We start from the raw sequence: 15506 nt of genomic DNA on the forward strand, positions 1-15506 counted from the left end.
TGGGAACAGAGATATATATATATATGAGGCATCCCGCCCCTGTAAGGATAGAAGTAGTAACAAACAATCAATCAATCTATTCTCACTTCAACAGGTTATGAGCCCGGGTTTGCTCAGCTTAGTTTGGAGGATATTCCCTAAAACTAAGTTTTCCCATCGAGTGATAACTTCATCTGTTGACTAAACTGGGATCGCTCAATTGATTCTGTATTGAAGAGGACAACCTCTAACGATCAAGAGGGGGAAATTGTGTGGAATGGTCTCATGAATCTGACAAAATCATCACACCGCTACAGATATTCGCCAGACCAATCATATTCCACAACAAGTCCTCGCAAGAGACAACACATTATCACACCGCCAAGGATGATCGTCGGACCAATCAAAGCCTAAAACACCTCATAGGCGACGACATTTCACCACACCGCTACAAACATATCACATAGGCAGAGAGACATGAAAGAACCTGCTCCGTTCAGCATACTGAGATACCCCTTTTCCTTTTTGTTTCATACCCTGATCTTCTCGAAAAGGGAAACTCTGCCACTCTATCTTATGACAAGAAGACATAGATCTTACAAGGCACACAGTTGGACTGACGAAGAGCTAAACTTGGTGTGCTATCTTCGAAGCATCCGTCATTGGCACTTTACACAAATCCAAAGGGTTAAATTTCCATTACTTTCACGACACGCAGTCGGAGGAGCATATAGAAAACTACCCCCGGAAGAGCGTACACGCCGGGCACTTGCTGCTGCGTCTGCTATTGCCAGGTCCCGGCATACCACTAGACAAAAGTCTCCTCATCAAGCTCAAGCTGCATTCTCCAATCCAGAACAGGGACCAAGTCCCCTCCACTCAACGAATCCCGAGACCGGACATGCACCACTGACCTCAAGTAATAACAACTCAACCCGGTACAGTCTCCGGCCAAACAGACCCACAACCTTCCTAGAGCGGAAGCCACGATATACGGTTGATCGTGTCCGCTTCCCTCACTTCTTTGAGTCGTACGGCCGTTATCTCAAGGCGTCCGAATTACCAGATAGTGAATACGTCCCTCCATCACATACACCTACGCCAAGCTCGTCGGACCGCAGCCCATCCGTCATCTCGAGTCTCCCCAGCGCTGCGTCAAGTCTAGAGCTCTTTGGGTTAGAAGCGCGCTCACTCAACTCATCAGACCGTGATTCCCCGGTCACTTCCGACTTACCTAACGACGGATCCAACTCAGAGTTCTTCAGTCCAGAGGAGCATCCGTCTACACCATGACTGACACTGCAAAATTTGAGCAGTTTGGACTAAGCGCATTCTACAATAATATTCCAATCCTTGACAATGCCGGTGACTGGTTCAAATGGAACCAGAAGGTCAACCAGTTCATTCGAATCTCTCCTGTTGCCGACGATGGAGCGGTGCCTCCAATAGAGGAGGACGAGGCACGACAGTGGACTCATCGCCAAAAGTTTTACTCGGCAATGATCACGGCGAAATTGACACACAACGCCGCGCAGAGGATCAACGCCTTCGAGATCTCACAAGTCCAGTTGCTCATCCAGGCCGTAAAAGACCATTTCAAACCGGAAGGCACTGGCACATACGTGAATCTCCAGCGGCGGTACATGTCCCTCACGAGAGAAAAGTGTGGGAGCGCCCAAGCATTGGGCGCTGAGATCCGGAAGATTCATGCTGAAAAGCTCCTCCTTGACCCCGACTGTGTTACCTCCGAGATTGAGCGGACATTCTTCTTCATGCACGCACTTGGTCCCGACGGCGCCCACGTTCGACTATATCGAGAACAAGGCCATTGAGGAAGAACATCGGAAGGGGCAGTTGGGCAAACAAACCATTGACGGGCAAACACTTCCTGCCCTCGCTCTCATCCGCGGGCCCGGTGACAAGAAACTCATACCGTCACTGGACGGGACGACATGTCGAATCGAGATCGATAACGTCCCATACTGCTCCTTCTGTCGGAAACCATATCACGTGGACTCTGAATGCTTCCGCAAGAATCCAAAACGGAAGGATCAGACAAAAGAGGGAAGGAGTCACAAGGAAAGACCAAGCAGTTCGCATACGGGCGCCCGCAAGCCGTTGAAGAGACGGCCCTCTACTGATGATGAAGATGACGATGTAGTTGGCCCAAAGGACCCAAAGAAGCCCACGTTCATGGCGACCAAGGTCTCCGGAGAAGATGTCAATAAAGCGTTTGGAAAGGATGTTGAAGGCAATTTCGTCCTGTTCGACCACATCCCCTCAATGATGGCTACACAAACCCTCACGATCCGTGACGCGTGGATCGTCGATAGTGGATGTGCTCAGCACGTCTGCAATAGCGCCTCAAGGTTTACACAAATGGACAAGTACCATGGACCCCCACTGAGGAGCGTCGATGCCTCAACGACTCCCTCCGGAGTGGGAACGGTCAATATCCTGTGCAATGCGCGAGGCAGAAGAAAATGGCTGGTGCTCGATAACGTCCTCTACGTCCCGTCTGCACACGCAAACCTCATATCGGTGCTCCAGCTTCTCAATCGAGGAGCCAAAATTGAATTCTCAAGCCAGGGGGCTAGTATTCGCAACAAGTCAAACGGAAAGAACCTATACACAGCCAGCCAGTATCATGGAGTGTACGCACTCGACCTCTGGACGAATCTTACCTTTCCTGCCTACCATGTCAGTCCGCAAATGACTCTGTGGCATAACCGGCTGGCTCACCTGAGCGACGCGAACCTACAACGGCTTAAGAAGCAGGCTCACGGCATCCGGGACATGGAACCACGTCAGCCATGCAACCCATGTCTCCAGGGACGAATGATTGAAAAGCCCCACTCCCGCTCAGGACAAAGCAGAAGAGGGAAATTTGCAATGGAACTCCTCCATATTGACGTCGCAGGGCCATTTGATGAGGGACTGGACGGCAGTCGCTACTGGCTCACTATTGTTGACGACTTCACAGGTTGGATCGAGATTATTCCGATACCACGACGACAGGAATATGTTGTCGAGTCACTGCGTTTCTTCCTCGACCATAATGAGCGGCCTGAACGGAAATGTAGACGTATACGACTCGACCGGATCCCGGAGCAAGTGGGAGAGGAAATGAAATTCATCCTCTTCTCACGGGCCATCCAAGCGGAAGTCACGGGGATTGACCAACACCAGCAGAACGGAGTCGCTGAACGAGCGCACAAGACGATTTACGATCGGGTTGGCCCTACGCTCGCGCATGCGGGGCTACCACCGAAATTCTGGCCAGAAATTGCGCGAACCGCAGCCTTCCTGTCCAATCGGTCGCCCACGTCCAAACTCAACATGACTCCATATCAAGCGTGGTACGGTGACAAGCCAGACTTATCACGACTCCGAGTGATCGGATCCAAAGGGGAGTACTTGATTCCCCCCAAACTGAGGAAGAAGCTCACAGGGCCAAGGACAAGGCCATGCATCCTACTAGGCTATGAGGGAAATACCAACTACCGTATCCTGCTGGAAGACGGACGAATCGTTGGGACCCCAAACGCTGAATTTCATGAAGTCCTTGAAGCTCCTTCCACACAGACCAGAGAAGATGTGGTGGCCAGACAAGACGGCTTACCTGCGGTAACGGCTGCTGCCGCAGGGGGGAGTGAGACGGTGGGACTAATAAACCAACCGTCGGTAGGCATACGGCAAGCATCCGTGCCCGCCTCTGGGCGCCAATTGTCGATGGCACCACCAGAACGGGCCCTACCTAAGTCGGGAAAACATATCTCGCACACACTGCCTCGATCGAGTAACGATAACTCACGAGGGCTAAACCAGTCGAGTAACGAAGACTCGCAAACACCAGCGTCGTCTCAATCGAGTGACGAAGACTCGCAGCCACCCGTTGCTGTACAGGGAGATAGGACCTTGTCGCCCACAAGGAGTGACGATACCTTTGGACCATTCGCAGATGATTTACAAGACATCGTCCAGAGGAATGAGTCACCAACCGGCGGCGACCAGCAACAAGGCGACGCTCACCAAGGTCAAGACCTAGGAGAATGGCAACGATATCCAGAACTCCAACGTGACCACCCAATTCATACGGTGCCACAAGAAGCACTAGAAAACCATCCTGAACTCAAAATTCGCGCCCCGCAGGCCACACTAGACACATTTAGTGATGGAGAAGAAGAGCTTGCGTTGATGAATATACCCAAAGAAAACATCATCCCAACGTTCTTAACAGTGGCTGCAAAGAAAACAGAACCTTTTGAGCCAAGTACCCTGCATCAAGCGAAAAATGACGCGAGCTGGCTCGAATGGGAAAGAGCAATGCTTGAAGAAGTGAACTCGCTCCACCAAAACAAAACGTGGGAGCTCGTTGATCCTCCCACAGATCGGCGGATCCTCAGCGGAAAATGGGTCTTCAAACTCAAACGAGGACCGCATGGCGAAGTCGTCCGCTACAAATGCCGATGGGTAGTGAGAGGCTTTACACAAGAGGAGGGGATCGACTATGACGAAACATTTGCCTCAGTGGTCAAGCCAATGAGCTACAAAGCTCTATTCGCAATCGCGGCGGCCCTAGATCTCGAGATCGAGCAGATGGATGTCAAAACGGCTTTCCTGTATGGGTACATAGACCACGAGATCTACGTCGAACAGCCTCACCACATGAGCGACGGCACATCTAAGGTCTGCAAACTTCGAAAGGCACTGTATGGCCTCAAACAAGCTCCTCGGATTTGGTACCAGACCCTTACAAATTTCCTTCGGAACCTCGGCTTCGAGCCGATCAGCTCTGATCTTGGGATCTTCATCCGGAGCAATATGTACATCGCGGTGTATGTCGATGATCTCCTGATCGTGGGGCCAAGCAGTGCAGAAATAAAGAAGATCAAACGGAGCCTCCGAAACCGCTTCCAAATGACAGATCTAGGACCATGCAGTTACTATCTCGGAATGTCCGTTCAGCGAGACCGTCAAAACAGGATGCTCTACCTCAGTCAAGAAGCGTATATTGACAAGGTCGCTCACCAGTTCGGAATCAGCAGCGGCGCTCCCGTCAGCACGCCGATAGAAACCTCACCACTTCCCGAGAACAGTCCGGGATACAGCTGTCCCCCAGATCAAAGAGTCACATACCAACGCATTGTCGGATCCCTAATGTACATCATGCTTGGGACTAGGGGGGACGTCGCGTATGCCGTCTCAATGGCGAGCAGGTATCTGGCAAATCCCGGACCGCAACACATGAATCTCGCCCGACGCATCTTGCGATATCTCAACGGCACAAAAGGCCTCAGGCTCACGTACAAGGGTCAGCCCCAGATGCTGAAAGGCTTTACAGATGCAGACTGGGGTGGATGTCGCAACACCAGACGATCAACAGCTGGATATCTCTTCAATATCGGGAGCGGGGCAATCAGTTGGCAATCAAAGCGCCAAAGCGTTGTTGCCCTCTCGACCTGTGAAGCTGAATTTCTAGGCCAGACACAAGCAACCAAAGAAGCAATCTGGTTAAGGAGACTTCTTAATGAGTTAAACATGAGCCAAGGAAAAGCCGCAACGATTATCTGTGGTGACAATCAAGGAGCCATCGCCCTGTCCTCGAACCCGCAATATCATTCTCGCACAAAACATATGGAAATCCAACGCAAGTGGCAAGGAGAAGTCCAAGACCTTGGAGCAGTGGCGCTGAAATACGTTCCAACTACGGAGCAGATTGCTGACGGGTTTACAAAGCCTCTTGCACGAGAACGTTTTGAATGGTTTCGCAGAGGGCTTGGCATTGAGTGACACCTCTTGGCTTGCGGACATTGGGGAGAGACCGAGCGCACGGGTACCCTTTCCTTCTTTTCTCCTTAAAGGTTTTTGAAGGTTTTAACGGGACCCTTCACCACCGTGATGAATGGTCGCTGGCACCCTTGACAGTGGTTGCCATCGAGTGGGAGTGTTGAATATCACGTGATGTCACATTAGCAGGGATTGGGAACAGAGATATATATATATATGAGGCATCCCGCCCCTGTAAGGATAGAAGTAGTAACAAACAATCAATCAATCTATTCTCACTTCAACAAATAGATTGATTGATTGTTAGTTGCTTAAGGAGTTCACTTTTACAAGGGCGGGATAGCACATATATATGTCTGGTCCCATCCCTGCCATAAGGTTCAGCCACCATGATACTGATCACAGCCACCGTGATATTCAACACCATGGGCGGGTTGGGGACCCCCGAAACCCAGCCTGGGGAACCCGACGGCGGGTTCAGAAAATGAAAACCCAACCCAACCCGCGTTTTGGCGAGGTCTAGGTGAGGGTATGCCCTTGGCGTCGTATCACGTGACTTTTTCTGGAAGTCTGCCTCTGCCGACCCACCTATTGTATTCATGATAGGAACATAACGTCATGCGCCGCCGCATCATGTGAAGCTAGAGGATCAATTAACCGTATCAGTCCGATCAGATATACCCAGGGCATAGGAGTGCAACATCAGAGTCCTCCTTCCGGACAACACGTGTGAGCCCCATGGAGCAGTTCGAGCTCGGATATCGCCAGGTCTGGCTCTATGCCATGAGACACTATCCGCTAATGCCGCCCGATCCAAAGACTGACGCCAAGTTGTTCGCAAATTCCAATCGTGCAAAGGCTGACGAGCATACGGTCTGTGAGATGGCTAGACTGGCCTACCGGCTTGGCTTTCGGTCGACTGAGATTGAAGGACTAGTTAATCGATCCCCAGACCGGGCGATTGCACATGCGGCATTACTCCAGGCTCGCAAACCTGGTATTTTCCGCTATGACCCACACATATTTGGATTGTTAGTCGACAGAATCATCGAATGCTTTCAAATGCTATTCCGGACCAAGCCAGAACGTCTTCTGAGCATCTCGCAAATTTCTCTACAAATCACGCCTGCGATGTGGCCTGTCGCGAATGCAGACGCACATTGACGATAGCCTTTATCTATTTATCGATCATCTGCATGCCGATAAGGTTCCCATGGTCGAGACAGTAACAGGCTTCTTCGTTCGTCGCTGTGTCTATTTTTTCATTTTTGGAGACCTTACGTCGTTTCCTCTACTCGACCATGACCCTAACATTTATAAATCTTCTACTGCCACAGTCCTGCATGATGAAGCTGGGCATGTTGTGTCAGATGAGGATACTGCTGATGATACGCATGTTTCAGGGAGAACCGGGCGTGGGACAGGGGGACAGATTGTGCAAGACCATCGGTTGCAGCAATCAATCCAGGCAGACAACAGTGCGCACCGTGCAAGAGAATGTAGAGCACTGGAAATAGGTAAGAACCAAGCAAATGAGAACCGAAAAGGATGGCGACAGAGACAGAGTGGGTGCCTTCGTCGAGCTCGGAAACTCGGAAGGCGCTGGTATGAGCAACAAAAAGTGGACAGTGGGGATCTCAAAAGTCATGATCTCTCAAGTGTTAATTGTGACTATGGTATAGCGGACTGTAGCAGTGCAAGTCCGGCATTTTCCGATTCAACAATATCCACGCCACAGAGAACTGACCCCAGTACAGCCGATCCCAATTCCACCGAGCGCAGTACGGACTTGGGTTATCGTGGGGACTCCGATCTTGCATCCGAAGTCCAGTCAGTGTCCTCTACTCCAGTTCCTGACTTCGAAGAACGGAGCGACATGGAATAGCTCAGCAGCACTTGGATATTGAACTGGCAGAGATTTCCTTGATTGCCGAGTCCCTCGAATGGCAGTTGCAACAAGCATGTTTAAAGGATGTGGCAGTTACTTCACGATACGTCCTTGAGGCAAGCTGCAGTGCACGTGAAAGTGTTCGTCGAACTACAATACCAATACTGATGCAAGCCTCCTGACACCCATCCCTATTCTCGTGTTCAAGTTACTCGGACGGCACGGATTCCGCAGACGCAGACCTTACTCGACGAGGAACACCAGATCTTGCAGAAGCTAGAAAATGTATTTTGTATCATGTTCCACTAATTAGAGCTAAATACACTCTGGAATAGACATTTACTCTGTTGGACCTTCATGCTGTTTTCCAATGTCTCCTGACCCCATTTCAAGACGCGACTGGTTTGATATGGCTCAGTTGCACGATTGACCCACCCATCCTGCGACATCACGGACTGCGGACTTAGGATCATTCCTGTGTAACAACAGATAGTTTTGAACCTCAGCTGCAGTGTAACGGCCCTGAGGAACTTTGTCTCCGAATGCGAGTGCCAATTTCATGATATCCTCAATATCCCAATCGGGGCGGGCCGCGGGAGACGGTGAATCGGTCGAATAAATTAACTCTGTGCCGTCCATAACCAGTGTATCAGTGGGCTTTAGAAAGAAGGAGAGAAAAAGCTGCTGAATAGCTGACGAGTCGACATGGTGGAACGGAACTCGCATATCTACTCGTCCAGGACGAAGGAGAGCGCCGTCGAGTTTTTCGATGTGGTTGGTTGTCATGATCAGGATTCTGCCTTCCTGCGCTGATACACCGTCAATGACATTGAGCAATGCGGAAAGAGTTATTCCGCTTGATCGCCGCTCGGAACTGTGGCGTTCTAAGCCGTCGCAGTCGGTAATCTCGTCTGTTTCACACCGGTTCCGTGACAGAGGAATATCGGTGTCGCGTTTCCGGATGCCGGCCTGGTCCACATCTTCAAACAGAACGATGCATCGATTTGGAAGGGACTGGAACAGAAGAGCCAGGCCATTTTCGTCAAGATCGCTTGCGCTGAGACTGACCATAAATATTTCAAGCTGCACCAGACTGGCAATTGCAAAACACAGACTCGACTTCCCTGTACCTGGCGGGCCGTAAAATAGGTAGCCTCGCCGATACGGAAGACCTCGGGACTGGTACCAGGAACGGGTGCGAGGGTGTAGGTAGTTTTGTATATCTTGGACAATACCCCTTTTCAGTTCCGAATCCATGATGACTGTCGACAGGGGCCGTGGTTTCTTGGATGCCATCCGTGTCCACTGGAAATCGGATCTCAGTTTAAGCCCGCGTTTCACAACAACACGACGCTTGTCATGCTCGCTAGAAGCCTTCTGGATGCTATACAGAAGGTCCTTTAACACATCCCTTCTCCACGGGGCTGCATAAAAATATAGCTTTTCCATGCTTGCAACCCAAGGACTTCCGGCATCCTTATACGGTTGACGACGCAGAGCAATCAAACATCCGCGGTAGGTAAAATAATGGGTTTGAGCCGGTGCGGGGGTGTAACGAATTGTTCGAAGATTATTAAGTTCCGTCCTCTTTATCCAAAACGGCCTTGGATCATTTTCAAATCGCAGTTGATCCGCTTCGGACAGATCTCTCTCATCCTCCTCCGTGTCATCCCAAAGAGTAGCAAAGTTGATTCTTGTGCCAGCAACAAATCGCAACGTATGGCTCAAGGTGCTTTGCATAGAAATCCATCGCATGGCATCATCATACAGATTGTCGTGGTAGCCAATTTCAACGGACGTCGAGAACAGTAGAAGGAGGGATTGGAATCGGTCCCAAAACAATGGCATGGCATACGCCCAGAACGCGAGGTTTCCTGCAAAGACAAGAAGATAGGAGGTAATATCAACGTGAAAATAAGACGGAAGTGAACGAGCTAAAAGCCTGTAGCCCGGGACGAGAGTTTCGAGCAATACGTCAGCTGGAACCATACTGGAAACCAACTTTCTTATAGAGAAAACTATTTCGAGCGATGAGATTGTCAGAAAGGTAGGTCTCGGTGATGAAATGGGAAAAAGGAATCTCTTATATAACTTAAACGAGCAGGGCGAGGCTGTGAGCTGATGCGGACTTGGCTAGACTTCCACTAGTCGAGCATTCGCGATAAATTTTTTAGCGAACAATGAGCGGGAAATAACCGCCTTACCCGATAGCCCAGCACTTCGTGAAGCTCTAGACCGGCTGAACGCCGGGCCATCTTATTGCTGGGCTTGCGCATGGCTTGGAGGTATCGGGCAGATCCGGTCTTAGGTATGGTAGCATAACAGCAGGCTAATGTCCCTATCTAGCCAGTGGGCTTTCTCATCACAATGGATCTGTCACACGGCCAGCCGGAATCAGGCGGGGGTGGCGGAGGACAGCCTATTTGCGAGGCTGTCGGGGTCGGGGACCAGAAACACCAAGGCCCGTGATTCGTCGTCACACGAATTTCAATACACCGAAATACGTTGAATGTGGAGCTTCACAAAGACGCAGATAATGCCGCCCCTGCGTCGAAGTACCATCCATAGGATGATGGTCGCTACGAGGCACTCCTTGCCGTAGAAGAGAGAGGGGGGTTGGAGTAGTGGGGAGAATAAACTATCAGGAGAATCTCTTCCCTATATATCACTTCTCTCAGCTACTTCGAACTTGGCTTAGTTGCCATCCTCTGAGACTTAGGTTCTGATCAGGCTCTGTTTCACACATCTCACTTCGTGTCAAGAAGAATGGTTAGCGACCAGTCCAAGTACCTTAAGGGTTTCGGCTAACGCACATGAAGAGCGCTTTACCTCGCCAGATCCTCCTTCCCCCGGCCGAGTTGGCTTTAAAATCTTTGCAGGCATGGTGCTTCGGCTTTGAGATCTTCGGGTTGACATCAGTTCGACAAAGCCTTGACCCCGAACGCAAGGTACTCGTGGATATATGTCAGGGCCTCCGGATAGGAGGGTATTCATCGGCAGAAGTGTTTCTGCTCTGTGACAACTCGCTCCTCGATGAGCATACCAAACGTATCTCCGACATGCTTCACGACGACATCATTCTAAAACTAGCCCTTCTGACTTGGCACTTTGACGCAACGTCCCAATTACCTTCACAAGAGCTTCTGGACTTTTTTGCACAACCCCACGACAAAGCTGACGCTGTGTGCATGGCACTGTGGGAACCATACACTTGGCAGACTGGAAAAGAGATGCCATGCCGCAGCTTCAAAGAGGAACTATTAGATGACCTTGGTTTTGTCGAATATCTTGTTGGGAATAGATACAATTTGATGTTGAATTAGGGGGTGGAATTGCATAAAACGATGCCAGTCAGCATCCTGTACCATTTTGTGGAGGTCAATTTCTGAATTTTTTGTTCAATTCGTTGTTACCTTCTGAGTCGATTTATAAACTTCTCTAATCGGCGAGGTCCGAAGAGCTGTTGCACTTCATGATAGGGGAGCTGCAATTCTCCGTGACGATGCATGAAATGGACGGGTATTTTCTAGCAACTGGGAGATTTTTGAGGCCAACAAATACAAATCTTCGTGCAGTTGTAAATTCTACTCAAAGGAAACCACTACACATTACTGGCTTTCTCCACTCGAATGTGAGGTGCAACAAACAATACGAGGATTGTAAATAGGACAAATAGTTAAGACAGATGTAAACCCCCGACTGGGCCCCAACTAAGAGTCCTCCTAAATTGCCCAATGAAACTGCTTCTGCAAGGACACCCTCAATGAGACCCTCCCATTTATAATCGTGCGACAACCCTGAGCTACATACTGGTAGAATGGACATCATTGCCACTTTGTTGCACTTACACCCATTGCACACAAGGACAGCCTTTTTCGTGTTGGCAGCATGAGATCCTCAACATGACGTTTCAAATCTTCGACTTCAGGACATTTATCGGTAGCTCTAACAGTAACTGTCAAAAGCTTCATTGGACATATCCTTGGTCCACCTGAGTCCGTTCAGGGCAAGGTTGATACCGAAAAGCTTATGGGATTGCCTGAGAACAACAATCCAATGTGCCTTGCAGTATGTAGTTGAGACAAGCTCAAGAGATGGACATTCCTGACGAAGTAGGCGAATCGAAAATGAACCCGGAAGCGAAGTATCAGTTAACGATTTCGATCCCGCTGGTTTTCTCGGATGCGCTGATACACTGGCCTCAAGGAGTAGCAAGCCACAGCAATTAACACCAATGCGAACCAGGCAACAACGAAGCCGATTGTAAGGTTGAGGAGGCTGTCGCTCATTGTAATAGTAGCAGCTGCATGGAAGTAGTGGGACCTTGTAGGTACCAACAGCGAAAGAGCTGTTCAAAATATCCGTTCGCCCTGCTTTAATTGTTAATACAAACCGGGTCTACCGCAGAATGAGAGTGACATACTGTATAGGGGGTTTTCACTTTCTCGGACGGAATCTGATATAGCTAATGATGCATAAGTCTCGATAAAAGATCTGTTGTATCGAAATACAAACGAGAAACCTCGGAAAGAGATGTCTAGCGAAAATGTCACCAACTTGGAGAGCTGTGGACTGCCATGGTGTTTGAGTGGAAATTTTAGTTCTTATTATTGCGTAAAAGCTCACGGAGTTAGCTTTGCACCAAGCCAGCCACGCCAACATATTGAGACTCGATGTACCTTATTTCTCAGCTATGACTGGGTAGCCAATATACAACGTGCTGTTATTCCGTTCCCATCTGCAGCCATTGTTATCCCGCATGAGCCCGCGTAGGTTGATATGAGACATTACCTGGTGATGACGATCACTAGTTGCAGATGCAGCAAACCCCGATTCATCCTCCAGCCGACCTCGAGAATACGTATCCTTTCAATACAACGTAATACGGCAGGAGTGGGTCTATCCACACAGGTTCTCCCTGAAAGAAACCTTCACACTGCATTCGTACATATAAGTGGAGAAGCGATCCAAGCGTGATCCTTGGCAGGAGGCATGAAATGAGATAACTGTTACTGGATTCCAGACCGAGCTAATCATTCACGCACCATCCTCGGCCGTCTTTTATTGGTCATTCCAGTGCTTAGGCTACATGCAATCGATCGAGCGCCATACTTTGCTGAAACCGCCACTCCTGCTTTGGAACTCGTATGCGAACGGCTTGCTTTCATTTGACCTCTAGATCCTTTCGGGTCTACTTGACAAATACGAAGCGGTGACCGAGGCCCTTTGGGCCAGTGTAATGCGCAGTCCGAGTACAACCTGTCCCCGAAGCATTCGTAGTCAGATTTTCTCAGTCTACTGAAGTCCCTTAAAGTAGAGGTCGCGGGAAGGTGGGTCATCATATGGGAATAGATTCGTTCATCCATGGCACGGGATTTTCGGAACACTAACCCTAATATTATTTCCATCTTTAACTTCTTGATGAAGCTCGTGTATTTGCGTGCCTTCTGGTCCCAAGTACATCATGTCCAACCACAAACACAGACATCAAGAATACGTATATACAAAATTCCGACTGGCTGATACATAACGGTCGGTCGGCCTCCTTAAACTGTCGGGTCGTCAATTGTATCGGGTGCTTTACAGACCAAGACTATGAGACCTGCGGATAAGGCTGACTGACGACTGACCCATACTGACTGGCCCAGACTAACTTTCCTATGGCCTATTAAGGCGGGTTCATCAACATGAAGCACCGTGTAAAGGGCCGAGCAGAAATTTAATGGGGTGAACGTTTCTTTGTATGTGCGCAGAAGGGTGTATATCCCGAACTATCTTCTCTATTAGTAGAGATCTAGCGGTGGTCATACTGTTATACTCATACGCCTTCATATAGTAGGTCCCGGATGGGTGCGAGGGGGATTTCAATATCCACAGTTGGTAGGAGAATGCCAGGGTTGTCTGAATGGCTCTCGCCTGGCATGGATGACGGAAGAGTTCCATTTAACCAGTTTTCAAGCTGTGGTAGAAGAGCACGTATTTTAATCTCTACCTGACCGAGTGGTCGGGCCCACCTAAAACAAGCCGGTTCCATACTGGGAAGCACTTTCTCGGGGGTGGGCTCATATTTATGACCACGCGGCTCGCGGTCGCAATGCGCCAGAGCAGCATATAAAATAGGTCGACGGAGAGCAGAATAATGACCGTATAAGTAGCTGGCTAGTGAGTGCAGTTAGATTCAGGACATTGAGCGCAAGCCAAATCCAGTAAGGTAATACTCACAAGTGCGTGAAGCCGAAGTGTCTATGTCGGGCGCGATCGTGTCATCGGGTTTCTCAGAGTCCTGACCATGGTGTTCTAATACATACTGCAGATCAAAGCATTTATTATCGACTGGCAACTCTGCTGCAGGAATAGAAGCCCCAAGTGCCGCTTGATAGGACGAAATGAACCTCTTAAAATCGGTTCTTCTCATGCTGAGGCCCTCATGGGTATCATCTTTCGTTTTCCGAAAGTGATCATACAAGGTATCCGGGCGAGGAAAGCCTTTAAGGCATATCGGGCAGAGGTATCTAATTGATGTCTGCTGTATGATCCTTCGAAGGGTGACAACTTTCCTTTCCAAATCCGCCATGCTCACGTTTTTTGTGGTTTCTTTTGCGGATACTGGCAAATGGAAGAATACCCCGCACCGACGGTTGAGAATTTGAACCGCCCTTTAGGTGGCCTCGGTCTCCACTTTCGACAATACGTGGTGTGATGTATGCTAAGGATAGAAGGCGGTGCTCGCCAGCTAGACAAGTAGTCATAACTTTTCTTTCCTCTCTCCCCGTCCTTTGAAAAGACCCTTGTCCCTTGTCCTTATCAAGGGGGGAACGAACGGATCTTTCGCTTATTTAGAACTATAATCAGATTGTACAATGATCTGCGAAATGAGCCTGCCCCCCAGACACTGTTTTGGTGTTTAAGAAATCCTTGGTTGCCGGCTTACTAAACAATGTCCCTTGCAATGATTGGCTTAACAAAGTATATCTTCAATACAATTGGCATAGCATTCGCGCCAAGAACCCTTTAAACCAAATGAGAAGTATCTTGCTGGGCAAGCTGATTTCGCAGCTCACTGTACTCCAGAAAATCTGCCTCCGAATATTGACTGGTCTTCTCCTCTTTTCCCACCCGTTATTCCCTCGATTACCCAACAATACGGCCAGGAACTGCCATGTTGGAATTTGGAAGTCCACGGGTTCTAAGCAACACCCATATCAGTCCTGGCGCTCGTTGCCGCTCCATACCATGGGATTACTCCCAAAATCATTCGGAATATAGTTCGTGTCCGAAGATGGGACAGTAGTATCCGTCCAAGGATATGCTGTAGGGTACATGGGAATTAATTTGAGAGATATTCTATAGAAGCAACTGATCTACTCACTGGCGCCAGTATTGGTGTTGTTTGTTTGACATACGCTCTGGCGATTCTCGTCGCCTTCTCCATAATGTTCGACAATAAACCGGTACTCGAAGCATTTGGCGCCAAACGGGAGTTGCGCTGGGAGGATAGAGGCCCTAAGAGCTACTTGGTAGCAGGAAAAAAACCGGTCGAAGTCGGTTCTCCTCATGTCAAGACCATCATGTATCTCGTCACTGGTTCGTCGAAAATGTTCGTATAGGGCGTCTGAACGGGGAAAACCTTTGAGACACTGGGGGCATAGAAACCTAATCTTGGAATTTTCAATAACCCTTGAAAGGGTCCGGTTTTGCATTTGCAGGCTGGCCATTCTGCAGAGCAAAGTTGTAAAAGTAGAGGCGGCTTGTGCCCTTGCTCTTGTGGGTACTAAGGGGTTTAAAGTACTCCTATACCCATGCAAAGAACAGTTCATTTCTCCATTTTTGGTCTAGGCTTTTTTTTTTA

At 49.3% G+C, this 15506-nt stretch overlaps 6 protein-coding genes across 6 annotated transcripts; 3 read left to right on the forward strand and 3 right to left on the reverse strand.

Annotated features, from left to right (window-relative positions):
- Positions 1-6468: 6468 nt before the first annotated feature.
- On the forward strand, positions 6469-6828 carry ASPBRDRAFT_92107 (uncharacterized protein; the record flags this gene model as incomplete). Its single annotated transcript, XM_067629532.1, has 1 exon — positions 6469-6828. A coding segment is annotated over one exon (360 nt), but the record flags the coding sequence as incomplete, so codon positions are not given.
- On the forward strand, positions 6644-7863 carry ASPBRDRAFT_490312 (uncharacterized protein). Its single transcript, XM_067626226.1, has one exon. It carries the CDS (start codon positions 6917-6919, stop codon positions 7652-7654), a length of 738 nt encoding a protein of 245 aa, XP_067472864.1. The 5' UTR covers positions 6644-6916; the 3' UTR covers positions 7655-7863.
- Positions 7864-9818, reverse strand: ASPBRDRAFT_490313 (BCS1 and AAA domain-containing protein). Its single transcript, XM_067626227.1, has one exon. It carries the CDS (start codon positions 9644-9646, stop codon positions 8072-8074), a length of 1575 nt encoding a protein of 524 aa, XP_067472865.1. The 5' UTR covers positions 9647-9818; the 3' UTR covers positions 7864-8071.
- Positions 9819-10295: 477 nt separating this feature from the next.
- On the forward strand, positions 10296-11113 carry ASPBRDRAFT_490315 (uncharacterized protein). The gene is made up of 2 exons (XM_067626228.1): positions 10296-10426; positions 10477-11113. Exons 1-2 carry the CDS (start codon positions 10424-10426, stop codon positions 10978-10980), a joined length of 507 nt encoding a protein of 168 aa, XP_067472866.1. The 5' UTR covers positions 10296-10423; the 3' UTR covers positions 10981-11113.
- Positions 11114-13110: 1997 nt separating this feature from the next.
- On the reverse strand, positions 13111-14469 carry ASPBRDRAFT_49624 (uncharacterized protein). The gene is made up of 3 exons (XM_067626387.1): positions 13880-14469; positions 13482-13816; positions 13111-13428 (listed from the first exon to the last, which is right to left on the reverse strand). Exons 1-3 carry the CDS (start codon positions 14229-14231, stop codon positions 13204-13206), a joined length of 912 nt encoding a protein of 303 aa, XP_067472867.1. The 5' UTR covers positions 14232-14469; the 3' UTR covers positions 13111-13203.
- Positions 14470-15018: 549 nt separating this feature from the next.
- ASPBRDRAFT_139693 (uncharacterized protein) lies at positions 15019-15372 on the reverse strand (the record flags this gene model as incomplete). Its single annotated transcript, XM_067619117.1, has 1 exon — positions 15019-15372. The coding sequence occupies one exon, from the start codon at positions 15370-15372 to the stop codon at positions 15019-15021; it is 354 nt and encodes a 117-aa protein (XP_067472868.1).
- Between the last annotated feature and the right edge of the window lie 134 nt (positions 15373-15506).

Source organism: Aspergillus brasiliensis (genome assembly GCF_001889945.1).
Source record: "Aspergillus brasiliensis CBS 101740 unplaced genomic scaffold ASPBRscaffold_38, whole genome shotgun sequence".
Lineage (NCBI taxonomy): Eukaryota > Fungi > Ascomycota > Eurotiomycetes > Eurotiales > Aspergillaceae > Aspergillus > Aspergillus brasiliensis.

Bases quoted from the DNA above. Each gene is read 5' to 3' on its own strand.
- ASPBRDRAFT_490312 (XM_067626226.1), top strand. From the start codon at position 6,917: ATGCAGACGCACATTGACGATAGCCTTTATCTATTTATCGATCATCTG.
- ASPBRDRAFT_490313 (XM_067626227.1), bottom strand. From the start codon at position 9,646: ATGGTTCCAGCTGACGTATTGCTCGAAACTCTCGTCCCGGGCTACAGG.
- ASPBRDRAFT_49624 (XM_067626387.1), bottom strand. From the start codon at position 14,231: ATGGCGGATTTGGAAAGGAAAGTTGTCACCCTTCGAAGGATCATACAG. The intron at 13,817-13,879 runs GTGAGTATTACC...TGCACTCACTAG, and splicing joins CACTTCGGCTTCACGCACTT to CCAGCTACTTATACGGTCAT. The intron at 13,429-13,481 runs GTATGAGTATAA...TAGAGAAGATAG, and splicing joins GGGACCTACTATATGAAGGC to TTCGGGATATACACCCTTCT.